This window comes from Empidonax traillii, unplaced genomic scaffold (assembly GCF_003031625.1).
Source record: "Empidonax traillii isolate 1590-97213 ecotype Southwest subspecies unplaced genomic scaffold, ASM303162v1 scaffold182:size1009393, whole genome shotgun sequence".
Taxonomy (NCBI): domain Eukaryota; kingdom Metazoa; phylum Chordata; class Aves; order Passeriformes; family Tyrannidae; genus Empidonax; species Empidonax traillii.
Window position 1 is genome coordinate 334,496 of NW_020955375.1, and position 13,504 is coordinate 347,999.

At 60.5% G+C, this 13,504-nt stretch overlaps 1 protein-coding gene across 1 annotated transcript; it reads right to left on the bottom strand.

Moving 5' to 3' along the window:
- Positions 1 to 699: 699 nt before the first annotated feature.
- Positions 700 to 12,408, bottom strand: SEMA3G (semaphorin 3G). Its single transcript, XM_027886227.1, has 15 exons — positions 12,315 to 12,408; positions 8,640 to 8,800; positions 7,570 to 7,632; positions 6,096 to 6,215; positions 5,171 to 5,459; positions 4,882 to 5,024; positions 4,688 to 4,802; positions 4,514 to 4,583; positions 4,175 to 4,319; positions 3,701 to 3,932; positions 3,501 to 3,592; positions 3,201 to 3,242; positions 2,815 to 3,040; positions 2,373 to 2,512; positions 700 to 2,279 (listed from the first exon to the last, which is right to left on the bottom strand). Exons 1-15 carry the CDS (start codon positions 12,406 to 12,408, stop codon positions 1,815 to 1,817), a joined length of 2,397 nt encoding a protein of 798 aa, XP_027742028.1. The 3' UTR covers positions 700 to 1,814.
- Positions 12,409 to 13,504: the final 1,096 nt, after the last annotated feature.

The window sequence follows — 13,504 nt, forward strand, 5'->3', positions numbered from 1 at the left end:
TACTGGGAGGCAGGATAGGACCTTTGTGGAACTGTGTTTTTCTGGTCTCTGTTCCTGCTCAGTTTGAAGCCTCGCTGGCCCCAGTGCCACCTCTGGATGGGTTCCCACAGGACCTCAGGGCCAGGTCCCACACACAGCATGGCCTCAGGACCCCTCTTGCTGCCTCCCCCCAGATGAGCAGCTCATCCCCAGCCCCTCTCCCTGTGGAGCACAGGGAGTCGCTCAGAGGCAGCAGGGCACAGGCATTCCAGCACGGGTCAGTGCAGGCACTGCAGAGCCCTTTAATACGGGCCCTGAGGAATCAGACTCCTGTCTCTCTTCCTGGCTCTACACCCAGGTCCCTCCTTGTCTCCACTTGTTGGTTTTCATTCTCCTGTGCCCCCCAGGCCTGTGTGATTATCCAAATCCACGTGCTTGGCTCCAGTCTAGCCCCAAAATCAGTGCTGCCAGCACTGCTCCCCTCCCTGCGGGACGTGTCCCAGCCTGCCAGCCCCACCACAGCTCTCCCGTCCCTGGAGACACCCTGAGCAGGCACCTGGAGTTTGCAAGGGAGCTGGAGGAGGGGGCCAGGACCCCCAGCCCCTCTCCGTGGGCCGGGGCAGTGCTGCCCATGGACTTTGCTCCCCATGAGCTGTGCTGCAGCACAAACACACACACACAGAGGGAGGAGAGATGATATCACAACCTGGCTTTGTGTGAGCTATTTAGGGCCTTTTAATTATTATTATTATTTTTATTTTTCTTTCCCGTCCCTCCAGCTCTGAACAATGCCCGTCCCAGCGGGGCCGCAGTTCACACCATTGTGTGGGGCTGCCCTGCCTCAGGAAGGGGCAGATCTTTATCACCCCGGGGCTGACCAGGAGTGAGCTCATGTCGGGGGAGGAAAGCAAGGAGCACCTCACCATGCACTTACCCCAGCCCCTGCATTTGGGGGGAGACCCCAGGTGCTGGTTTGGCTCCACCAGCCACCATGAGTCCACCCAAACTGTCCTCGTCCCACCCCACCCTCCAGGGCCACCAACCAGCAGAAACACACCCCAGCTGTGGTGCAGCCCCCCCAAACTGTTCCTTCTGCCTGTCCCCGCTCCTGCCTGGGCACAGTGACAGGGGTGGCATCAGTGCCTCTCCCATGTTTACCCAGGAACAGGTCTGACCTGCCCATAACCGTTTGCTTTTCTCCCTGATCCTAAAACTGTGGCTGGGGGCAGGGGGACAGAAGGGAAATGGGGAGCTGCACCCAGGCACTGCTGAGTGAGTCCTGGTGCCAAGGGAAGGTAGGAAGGAGCCATGTCCTCCAGGGTATGTATTGGGTGGCACAGCACAGCTCTGGCTCCCCAGTCACAGCAGGTGACAGGGCTCATCCTAGACACAGATGTTTTTTGGGGTACGGCTCAGTTTTTCCCCTCTTAAGAGCAGGCATCATCTTCCCCAGGCTCTGGGCTGGCATGGAAAGAGCCCAAAGCCATCCCTGTGGTGCCATGTTCAGCCCCTTTATTCCCAGAGGAAGCCAGCCAGCTCCTAGGGTGACAGCACAGCAGTGCCACCACGCCTGCCAAGCCCCAACACACTCAGGGACCATGGCCCCCACCTGCCACATCACTCAACAAGAGCAAGGGGGGGACAATGCATCCCACCTCACCGTCCATTTCAGAGGTGACCCTGCAGCCACCAAGGGTGACAGGGACCTGCCCATCCACCCTCTCCGAGGGGACCAGGCTGGCAGCATTGCCAGGGCAGGAGGCCCCCAGGGCTGCCAGCAGCATGGGGAGCTGGTGCTCGCCCACGGCCACCCCATGTCCACCATCCCACTCTCTCTAAGTGGCTGGCACTTGCCGGGGCACACGGTTCCTCTCGCTGTGGGGTTTGGCCACCCGTCCCTTCTTGCCCACGTCCACTCCAGCCAGGGCCAGCTTGGCCTGGGCTAGCTTGCTCTTGCGGTGGTGGGAGCGGCCGCCACACCAGAGGCGGGCACAGTACTCCTCCACCCGCCGCAGGTTCTGGGAGCTGATCAGGTGCATGATGTCCTTGAACCAGGCTTTGGGAGCCTGTGGTGGCAGCCGGGGCTCGGAGCAGAGCAGGCGCAGGGGCTCGTCTCCCCGCTCCCGGGGGAGGGTGTGTGCCAGCTGCTCACCAGGGATCACCTCCAGGGCCGTCTTGGCCACGGTCTGGGTGAAGCCGTGCTCCAGGGTTTTGCAGTAGTAGGTGCCGGCGTCGTGCCGGTGCAGCTTGCGGAAGAGCAGCCCGTGCTCCGTCTGCAGGATCCGATCGTCCGTCTTCACCTGCCAACCACCACAAGGTTGGGGGGGATCCAGATCTGGCCCTTCCTCCCTCCTGTGTCCCCACAAGGGGAGCAGGTGCAGGGGGAGCCTCACCTCATCCCGCTGCTCATCGGGGGGCCTCTGGACAAACCACTGCACGGTGGCCTGGGGCGACCGGGGCACGCACTCCAGGAAGGTGCTGTTGTCCTCTGCTCCATAAAGCACCTTCTCCTCAACAGCCTCAAAATCATCCACTAGGGCAAAGACAGACACAGGCTCATGAGGAGGGCAGAGCCAGGCTTCCACCTGCCTGTGTGTCAACCCCCCTGGGCCATCGTGTGGCTTCAGCCCCCATCTCTCCCTGGGGACAAACCCCAGCCCCAGCAGCACCCACCTTCTCTTGGGGCACCCCTTGGTCTATGGGACAGGGAGATGAGGGTTCCCCAGCCCATCCCGATGGCAACAAGCCCTTCTGTGTGCTGAGGGCTGTGGATGTCAGGACACCTTGAGGCACCTGGAGGAACCCCTCAGCCCTGTGGGCCCCCCAGTCTCTCACCCGTCAGGTTCTGGTCCAGACACTGGTGTGCAGGGTTACCATGACGGGTGTCCTGGCGGCGCTGGCGGCGCTTGCCAGAAGGCTGGTAGTGCGTGCAGGCAGTGCCATCCCAGGTGCAGTAGGGATCCCTGGCCAGGCAGCATTCGGCACAAGCCGAGCCGTAGGACTCGCACCAGTGCAGCCGTACCTGGGCCACCCCCAGGCTGGAGCCCACATAGAGTGTTTGCTGGGGAAACAGCACCAAGGTGGTGATGCTGGCAGGCCCCATGGGCACAGCACCCAGGGGCCCAACAAGGACCTCCCCAGGGCAAGCACCATGTGGCTCTGAGAGGTCGGTGACCACAGCTCAGTCCCCAGCTCCGTGGCCAAGCCATGTCTATACTTACACGCTTGACAGAGATCTCCATCTGAGTAATGGGCACAGGAACCTGCAGGGGAAGAGAGAGGATGTCAGGCTGGCTAAACCTCACCACAGAGAGCCTGGCTCATTCAGAGCTGCCAGGGAGGGCATCAGGAATGTTTTGGGGAGAGTGGAAACACCTCTGGCCACCCTCTGCCCTCTCAACCCCGAGACCTTCCAGTGCCCAGCACTGCAGTGACAACCCTAAACCTCCTTCCCCATGTGTTTACCCAACGTGAGCTCATCCCCCTGCCCCCTCCCTTGCAAGTGGGGCAGAAAATGTCACCTTAAAAACCTGCAGCTCCTCCAGGATGACTTCCTCAGTCGTGGCTGAGTTTTCCTTCTGCAGGACCACCACCTTCAGCACTGAGCCAGCATCTGGGAGTCAAGGAGGATGGAGATGTGAGCACCCTGCCATCCTACAGCCCAGAGGTGTGGTAACACCAGCTCTGGGGCTGCTTCCTGCATGCTGGTCCTGCTGCTCACCTGTCCCGAGGAAGAGGACATCGTGCTGCCCATCCTCGGCCTCCACCCGGTCCACCACGATCTGGTGCAGCCGGTGGGGCAGGTCGGTCTTCACCAGGAGGGGCCGGCGGTGCCAGGGGTACACGGGCCTGTACATGAGGGGGTGAGCACGGGCAAAGTGCAGCACCTCGTCAGGGAAGTCCTTGGTGGTGCTGTACTGCCGCCGGGGCTGGTTGGTGGTCTTGCTGGGACACTGTGGGGATGAGAGGGATCCAGCTCAGCCCAGCCACACCAGCACCCACCCCTCCTTCACCCTCCATCACCCCTCAGAGCTGGTTTGGACCCCTCATCACCTTTCAGTTTGGAATCCATTTTCTCCACCCCTTTGCCAGACCTTGGTCCCCAGCTGACCAGGGGTGGATCCCACAGAGAGCCCACCCCAGCAGGTGACAAGACTGGGGGGGAGAGGGCCCAGAGCTGCAGGGAGTCACTCACCACACCAGGCCGTGGGTAGGGTACCCTGCCCTCGTAGGTACCCCACCGGTGGTGGGGGCTGTCCCGGTGAGCGAAGGGCCCGTTGAAGACCTCCCGGATGTCGGCCATGCGGTACACACAGACGGCAGAGCCCTGGAAGACATGGCTGGAAGGGGAGGGAGAATGGGATGAGCAGAGGCATGCTTGGTGCCTGTGGCAGTGGGGCTCATGGGAGCACCGACATCCCTATACAGACTAGAGCAGAGCTGGGAGTGACCAGCAACCTTTGGTGACAGTGACAGGGCAGGCCATGGGTGGCTGCAGCTGGATGTCCCCAGAGGCTGGAGCTGGACCACCCACCTGACAGTGCTGAAGAGGGCATATATCTCTGGGCTCTTCCCATCCTTCGTCCTCAGCAAGAAGACATCCTCTGAAAAATGAAAGCATGGGATTTCTCCTAGAATCCCGGGGGTTTCCCGAAGACACCAACTCAGGGACTAGCCCTGCTGAGGCACAGCTCCAGGCACCCCTTACCCAGCTCATCAAAGTAGGTGTCAATGCCACCAGGGCCAGGGACAGAGCACACCAGCCGGGCTTTGTTGAAGGTACTCCACTTATTGACCAGCACCCTCTGGCCACCAGCATCATTCTGCAGGGATAGAAAGCATCAGGGCCACTGCTGTGGCTTGGTGCATCCCTTTCCACCACGGTCCCCACCAGCATCTTACCACGCAGACACGCCCCACACGGCTGACAATGGCGTGCTCCTTGCTGTCTGCCTCCACCACCTTCTCCGTGAAGAAGAAGTAGGCTTTGTCATTGTCCCGGTCGTCGTTGTCTGGGATCAAGTGGGCTGCCACAAATTTAGGGTCTACAAGAAAGAGCTGGCCATGTCAGATGGGGTGAGAGGGCACAGCGACCACCTCCAGCCCCACACCACATTGGGGACACTTCAAGGCTTATGGTCCCTGGCATTAGCCCAGCCAGGGGGCAGGAGGGGCAGAGGGGAGCCGTTACCATGGAGTAGGCGCTGGTCCACCTCGGTGCGCAGGGCAGAGCGGGTCCCCAAGCTGCGGAACACGCCGGGATCGCGTCCCAGGAAATCTGCGGTGAGGCCGGCATACAGCTCCCCACCTGCAAAAACACCCAGCTGGCACAGGGACCATCCCTGCCCAGCACCCCAGGGGCTCATGGATCCCAAGGAAAACAACCCACCGATGACGGTGCTGGCAAAAGCACGGTTGGGCTCGTGTGGGCACCTGCCCCGGCCGGTCTCCACGCTGGCAGGGTCCAGGCTGAAGGTGTGCTGGGAAGGGGGAGCAGGCAGGTGAGTCCTGGGCTGTGCCTGGGCAGGCAGGGGCTGGCTCTGGTCCCTGCCCAGCTCGCAGGCACTTCGCTGCAAGCATCCTCAGCACCAGCCCACCCAAAGAGACTGTCTGGAAACAGAAAGCAAGACTGATCCTATGAGGACGTGCAGCAGTTGGAGGGACCTGCCAGCCCCACTGCTTGCCTGTTAGCCTGGTCAGTCATCACGGTACAGGCAGGGCTCCTGCTGCCCACATGGTGCTGGGCTCTGAGGGAACAGGGGCCCCTGCCATTCTATCCCAGCCAAATTGATTTATGAGCAGTGAGCTGGGAGAGGAGGAAATGCCACCCATGCCTCAGCCCCTGGCAGGACACCAGCCCCTGTCTGGGTGTTTCCCATGTCTGGAAAGGGGATGCCAGCCCACACAGGTGGGTGAGCCAGGGAAGGGAGTAGCAGAAGCACAAAGGGACAACAGGGACCTGCTTCCTGACACCGTACCCCCTCAGTATTTAGGATGGGGCAAACACAACATCCAGCATCCCCACGCAGTCCCAAGGCCACTCAGGAGGGAGGCAGGCAATGGGGATGTCCCACCGTGGATGCTCAGGGTGAGCATCCTCCACGAGGCTTCCCTACCTCACCACGGGGCCCCACATAGACGAAGGTGCAGACAGGGTGGAAGGCGCCTGTCCCGCAGGCCAGCAAGTGTGTCCGGTTGTAGGGATGCAGCACACGGACATAGTTGGCACAGTCAGTCTGGGGAGACAGCAGGGGAGAGGAAGGGTCACAGGATACTGGTGCTTTGCCCACCTCCAGCTCCAAGCTTCCAGCCTGGTGCCAGGGGTGTGAGATGGCAGCTTGTACCCAATGGCAGGACTTGCACAGACTTCATCTAGGTGTTCCCCAGCCCACTGCAAAAAGGACAATGCTTTTTACTGGTCCTCCTGCCCCTGGGCACCTGTGCACTCACCCTGTCACACAGCCCATGCCAGGGCAGCAAGTTCACCTGCCCAGCAAGCTCCAAACCCAGCCCTGAACCCCTGGCGCCCAGGACGTGACCAGAGGCAGGAACATCCTTTCCCATCGTGTTCCTGTGCACGGCAGGGATGAAACAAAAGGAGGAAACTCCAGAGACAGAGACCTCAAGAGTCCTGGGCTGCCTCTAAATCAGCCCTGACGCTGTCTGGAATTGTCCCCTTCTATGGTGGACCATAGCAATGACAATCCCAGGGCTGGAGACCTGCCACCTCTGACTTCACGCATTCTCTCCTGGCAGTTCCCACTGGAAAAAGGGCTCCCATCCTTCCCCACTGTTTGCTCGGCAGCTCCCTGATCAGCACCAGCCCTGCCTGCCCCCACTGTCCCCCCGTGTCCCCCCACACACACAGTGGGAGGCCCCTCATCTGCTGGGAACACTGCTCCTGAGCCGCCCCAGGGGTTCCCAGCCTCCTGCTGTTTATTTTCCCTTTGCAAAGAGCCTCTAAAATAGCAAGTGAAAAAAAAAATATATGTTCAAGAAAAATAAAAAGTTGAGCCTGCCCTGGCTTGGATCTGTCAGTGAGAGCTTGTAAAATAAACACACAGAGCAGGACAGGGACTCCCGGGAGCAATTCGTCTGGGTCAGGGGAGCCTCAGGGATTTTATCCCTGACATAGTCATATTGAGGCAGGGGGATGCAAAGAGGGGTAAGATTTGGGGAGCAAGGTCACTGAGGCTGACTGAATTACAGATTTCCCATCGCTGGGGACAGCCAGGATGGGCCAGTGTTGCTGGGGTCTGGAGCACAGCACAGGGGTTGTGGTCCCTCCAAGCTTGGGTCTCAGAGTCTGCTATCCCTGCCCATTCAGTGCAGCCACTCTAGGGCACCCTGGCCATAGCTCTGGTCATGGGGCTGAGCAGAGCAATGGACACAGGATTCCCAGACCCTGGAGCAAGCCTCTCACATGGCCAGCCTTGGCTGTTGACTCTCTGCCTCAGTTTCCCTCATGCTCTACCCCTGCACTAACTGGCCTGTGAGCCCCATGGGGTCACCCCCAGCAGGATGACATGGCACAGCCCCAGCTGTGGGGACCCCCAGCTCAGGGCAGAGCACATATGGGGAGACACTCACCCCTGGATCCTTCCCCTTCCGAAAACACTCCTCTGTCTGGCCCGGGAGGGGTGGCCAGTAGATCTGAAACACAAAGGACGTGTTGGAGCAGGGATTGGGGACAGCAGGAACTCAGCCTTGTAAATCCATGTCCCCAGGCGTGGAGAGAGGGACAGAGAGATGGACCACCACTCTCCAGAGCCCACCCAGCCCAGGGCTCTCACCCTGCAACCTCAGGCAGGACCCTTCCTCCTGGGGAAAGGCAGCCCAGCAGTCCCAGCCCACAGCCAAACTGGATTTGGGTGGTCACACTGGGGATGGCTGGAGCTGGCCTGGAAGGGGGTGGGCTCGTGAGTAGCCTGGGGAAAGAGTGCCGAGGGACAGCATGAGTGATGGAGCCCTTGTCCCCCACAGACTTTGGAGGCTCTCAGACCAAGGGCAGCTGGGGTACACAAGCCCTTGACCCCACCGCAGTGACCCAACATGCTGAGGGCACTTCATTTCCTCCTCCCCTTTCTTCAGCTAGAACAGCCCAGAGCCTTGTTTGAAAAACAGCAAGCCAAAGCGGAGAGGGTGAAGGACCACCCAGCACCATTGCTGTGGTCTGTCACCTCTCCCACCGAGGAGCCAGGAGAGGCCTGGGGGCCTCTGAGAGCCCTGACAGAGCTTGTTGCAATGATGGATGCATTTAGCTCCTTGTCTCTGCAGGCTTGTCTATTTGGCCCTTGAAGGGGATGCCCAGATGGCAATGGGCAGCACTCATTCTCCCAATGGCAGTTTTTTAGAGGAATGGGGTCCAAAACACTACTCAGCACCCAGGAATCACCGGTGGGCTGTACCACCAGTCTCCTATGCTGCTGCTCATGAATAATCGCTGGCTAATTGCCCTCCATCCACCACAGCCAGACCACCCTTGCCAGGCACTACAACAAGTTTTCAGAATCACTTCAGGGCACTAGAGATGGGGACACCCCCAGGGCAGGTCTTGTTTCAGGGTGACTTTGCCTGGCTCAGTTGGGCACCAGCCACTCGGAGGGGTGAGGAGTCCATAGGGATGGAGCCCCCGGGGTGCTCAGCAGGACCCAGCGCACCTCCTTGGCGTCTGCATTGGCCCCATCCAGGAGCAGGGAGTAGAGCACATCCTTCCCCCCGATGAAGAGCCGATCCCGGTACTCATCCAAGTAGAGGGAGCGGAAGCCCAGGAAGCCTCTGTGACCGAAGAAGAGGATGGAGCGGTTGGTGCCCAAAAGCTCTGCCAGGGAGAGAGGGAACATCAGGAGGAGCCATCCTGCCCTCAAGGGTCCCTACAAGCTGCTGCTTCTAAGCGTCACAAAGCTGTCCTGGAGCCAGAAGAGCTGCTCCCAGCCTCCCTGGACAGCATCATCCATCTCCATCCCTTCCTAGAGGTGCTGGCATCCCAGACTCAGCCTGGCTGGAGTGCTGCTCTCCCTGACAGCCGAGGAAAAAGCTGCAGAGCCAATTGGGAGCAGGGTCCCAGGCAAGGTTGCTGCCCCCAGCAGGGTTTGGCCAAACCCACTCCAGACTCCCACCATGGCCATGCCACAGCAAGCTGGGCTGTGCCACCAGCCCCAGGCTGAGCTCACACGGAGCCAGGAAGGTGGTGAGACCGGACATGGGGTGGGCAGAAAACAGGTCCTGTCCCTGCCAGGTGCCAGCCAAGGACACAATAGCAGGCACTCAGCCAGTGCCATGGCACATAAAGTCTGCTGCTGCCACGGCCAGCAGACCTCACTGGCGGGAAGGTTTCCTCCACAGCACAACATGAGGACAGCACTTGGGCAGAGGCACTGGAATGGGAATTCTGCATCCCTGGGATGGACACCACATCCCAAAGAAACTGGGTCTGATATCAAGGTCCCCAAAGCAGGTCTGAGCCTGAATTTCATGGTATGCCAAGGGGACCCTCATGGTGACGCCACCGCAGGGGAAGTGGCATGACTGGTTTGCAGTGGGAAATGACTTTCAGGGTCAGCAAGCCGGCACAGTGGCGCCCACACAGCTGCCACAGAGGGAGAGAGCAAGAGGGAACGTCTCAGCTTCACAGGGCTCTGAAAACCCATCCCAGTGACTGCCCCTAACACGGGCTAGGCCACTGTGACCGCCAGACAGAGGAGGAGGAGGACAAAGCGCCATTGATGAGCACAGACATGTCCCCAAACACCCTCCAGCCCGGAAGACTGCCAGCTGCTGCTGGTGCTGACCCCAGAGAAACCCCCAGCACGAGCCTCCCCCACACATGACCCATGAGAGGGGAGGTGGTGCTGGGACAAGCCCAGTTGCCAGCAGCCCAAGACACTGGGGTACCGAGCCCTGCTCTTGCTGGGGGGTGATTTGTCACCTCCCACGAGGAGGTGGCCAAGCCGTGCCCCCATCCTAGTGGGAAATGTGTCTTCTGCCTGCAAGGGAGACAAGGTCCATCCCTGGTGGGGGACAATGGCCACCTCCACCCCATCACACACAACTCTCATCCCTGCCAGGCTCCCCAAGGGCAGTCCCATTGCCCTGACTGCTGATGCCAGTGACACAGAAGGATATAGCCCCAGTGGTTCCATCCTTATTGGGAAGTCCTCTGTGCCTGCAAGCAGAGCTGGCACCAGGCCCTAGTGGCCCTTCCACCTCATCTCCCTGGGGGTACCCTCCCCCTGTGTCCTCACAGCATCTCAGGTCCTCCCATATCGCCTGGTCCAGCACAGGAAAATGCTGTCGTCTCCTTCTATTCTTGCCCAGCAATAACATTTTCCCAGCTCAGAATAACATCGGCAAAGTCGTCGGGCTCCTTTTATTGTTTCAGGCGAGGCTTCCCCTTCTCCCCCAGACCTGGTGAATTCCTCCTGCGCCTCGGGTTACACCAGTCCAGGGCGCCTTCCTCTTCCCCCCCTCCGGTTTCATCTCCCCAGGGAGCAGCCCCCTGCCATTGCCCATCCATCCCTGGGACCCCTTCACCCCGGTGGGGGGGCCCCTGGGGAGGCACAGCAAGAGAGCACTGGGCTGTGCTGCAATGCTCCTGGTCCACATAGCAGCAAAACGCTCTTTCCCCTCTTACACGAGCCACTGCTGAAATTTGAAACAAAAGGAGAAGAGTGGCTTGAAGTGTGAGGAAGAGTTGGGGGCATGGCCACCCCTGCACCCGCAGCACAAAGCCTGTCCCTGTCACCCCACAAATGCCACCCCTCAGCCAGAGCCGCTTGCCAGGCAGAGCCCAGACCAAGGAGCTGTGCACAAACAGCACCAGCTCGCCCCTTTCATTTCAGAGGCTCCAATGGTTTTAATTGAAATTTTCATTTTCTTTTTCTTCCCCCCGGGGAGAAGGCGGTGGCAGAATTTGTTTCATGGGAAATTTCAGTTTCTGTTTCCAATTTGAAAGACGAATGGAATAAGCAGCTTAAGAAAGGGAGGAAAAAAAAAAAAAAAAAAAAAAAAAAAAAAAAAAAAAAAAAAAAAAAAAAAAAAAAAAAAAAAAAAAAAAAAAAAAAAAAAAAAAGCGCTTCCAAAGGTGGCTCCTCCCCGTGAGAAGCTGAGGAGCGCCCCCCACCCCCGCCCGGGCCCTAGGGAACCCCTCACACCTGGGGAATGGCCTGGCACGGTCGGACTTTGTGCTGGAGTGGATCAGACACAGAGCCATACCCTGAGCCCCACGACCCAGCCCTGTTGTGACCCCAGACCTCCTTGCCCTGCTGCCAAGCCCAGTTTGAGGACGCCGGATCCCATCACGGGAGAGAGCCATGAGCCGTCCTGGGTGCATGCTGGCTCCCAGGGTAAGTAGGGGCCACTGAGTGCCTCAATTTCCCCTTCCACAGGGAGGCAGCCCCTGGATCGCCTGCTGTGCCCCAGGACAGAGCCAGCCTTGGGACCCCCCAGCCCAGGCAACACAGGAGCAAGACTTTTCCCTGGCAGAGGGAGGTGCTCTGCAGCTCCCGTGGCTCTCCAAGCTCTGGACTGCTCATGCCTTTCCTCTCGCTGAGAACGGGGAAGATATGCCTTATGTAATTTATTTTATGTTAATTTTTTTACGAGCAGGTTCATTGCTTTGAGGCCAGAAGGAGATTAGGGCGCCCCAGGCTCTGTCAAGTTTGGCTGGAGCAGCCCGTGCATTAGGCTGGCAGAGTGGGGGATGCGGCGAGCCAGAGCAGGATCACAGGGAGAGTTTTAATTAAAACCAAGCACTGCCCCCGCAGCCCCCCGAGGGGTCTGGCACCCCGGCACCCGCACTCCAGCACGGCGGGGCTCGGAGGGCGCGCCCCATGGACCCCCTGCCCAACCGAGGATGCTGAGCACGCACCCTCGGAGTGCCCAGGCCGGGGGACCACCCACGCACGGCAGCACCCCCCACCCCCCAGCACACACGGCAGAGCGTGCCGGGGCCGGGACAGCGCCGTGCCTCAATTTCCCCGCACTCGACGTGGGAGACGATCCCTCGTGGCAAGTGGCGGGGCTGGCGCGGATCCCGGCTGCACATCCCCTCTCCCCATCACTCGGCTCCCCACTTCCTCCCGCTTCTCTCCGGGGCCCCCCCACGTCCCGCGCGGGGGACAGAGGGGCGCCGGGAAGCCACCCACCGAAACCCCAGCCTAACCAGAGCCCCAGCGCAAGGTGCCCCCCGAACCTCCTCCCTAAAAAGCCCTGCACTCCGGGCGCAGCACGCGCAGCTCCCCAAGCCCCCGCGCAGCTCCCGCAGAGAGGATCCCGAGGACACCCCTCGGTGGGCAGCCCCCCGGCCCGCAGCAGGTGCCCCCGGCCCGGCTCACCGCGGTAGGACAGACGAAGCCGGGGCAGGCTGTGCCCCGCCGCCCCCAGCCAGCACAGCGACAGCGACACCGCCAAGGCCACCGCCGTCCGCATCCCGCCGTCGCGCCCGGGGCCGCCGGTGGCACCGAGGTTTTATGGGGCCGACATCCGACCGCCCCCGGCCCGCCCCGGCCCGCCCCAGCCCAGCCCCGCCATCCCTCATCCCCAGGGGCGGCGGGGATGCGCGGGGGGACGGCCCCATCCCCGGGGGACCCCGAGAACTCCGCATATCCCCAAAGTGTCTCCCTGCCACCAGCACTTTAGGCTTTACCGCAGCCCCCTCCCGCAGCTCACCCTGCCAGCCCCGCCAGCTCATCCCTGAGGATGGGGAGCAAGGGAGGGAAGCTAGGATCTCCCAGCCTTGCCCTCCTCTTATACTAGAGAGGGCATACAGACCTGCCCCCAAGAAGGATGCTGAGCGTGGCGTGATCTCCAAGCACCAGCAAGCACCCAGTTCTCAGCTCACATCTCTCCCAGCCAGGCAAGCTGGTTACAGCAGGATAGTTGGGGAAAGGGGCTGAGCAGGATCGAGGGGGATGCACAGGGTGCCACAGGTAGCCCTGGTGCACCCACAAGGCAAGGCATGCATTTTTGTCTCCCAGCAAAGGTGCCAGCACCCTGAACAGGGATCCTGGCCAGCAAGGGCCCCTTGGTACCCACCCCATTCCCATGCCATCCTGCCCCAGGACTGCAGGGTCAGAGGATGTCATCATATGAGACATCAGAGAATCCACACTGGCTTCCCATGGGAGACTCAGGCAGGTATGTCCCTCACGCAAAAGCCTTGGATTTCCCCCTGTGCTGGATGGAGGGGAAGGAGCCAAGGAGCTGGTGGCTTCTCCCTCATTACTCCACCACCACCAGCTTCATCCCTTCTCCCAGCCCAGCACTGAGCAGACTCATTATCCCCAGCCCCCCAAGGGTTCCAGCATCTTTTTTAATTAAAACACAGATCAGGAGGCTGGGGGGCCCTGGCTCATCCCCAACCTTTCATAATGGAGCAGCTCTGCAAGTCCCCCAAGCACTGTAAAACCATCCCAATTTGCTTAGTGAGCCCTCAGTTTCCCCAAGGAACAGCATGGCTGGGACAGATCCTGCACCCCTGGGTGCTGGGGAGCTGCATGGGGCTGGGAATGAGCAAGGAGAGGAA

What these genes read in the sequence shown, in the direction of transcription:
- SEMA3G (XM_027886227.1), bottom strand. Translation starts at nt 12,408, where the DNA reads ATGCGGACGGCGGTGGCCTTGGCGGTGTCGCTGTCGCTGTGCTGGCTG. An exon ending in CACCTACTTTGATGAGCTGG is followed by an intron (nt 4,584 to 4,687) that starts GTAAGGGGTGCC and finishes TTCATTTTTCAG; the next exon opens with AGGATGTCTTCTTGCTGAGG. An exon ending in AGGAGCTGCAGGTTTTTAAG is followed by an intron (nt 3,243 to 3,500) that starts GTGACATTTTCT and finishes CTTCCCCTGCAG; the next exon opens with GTTCCTGTGCCCATTACTCA.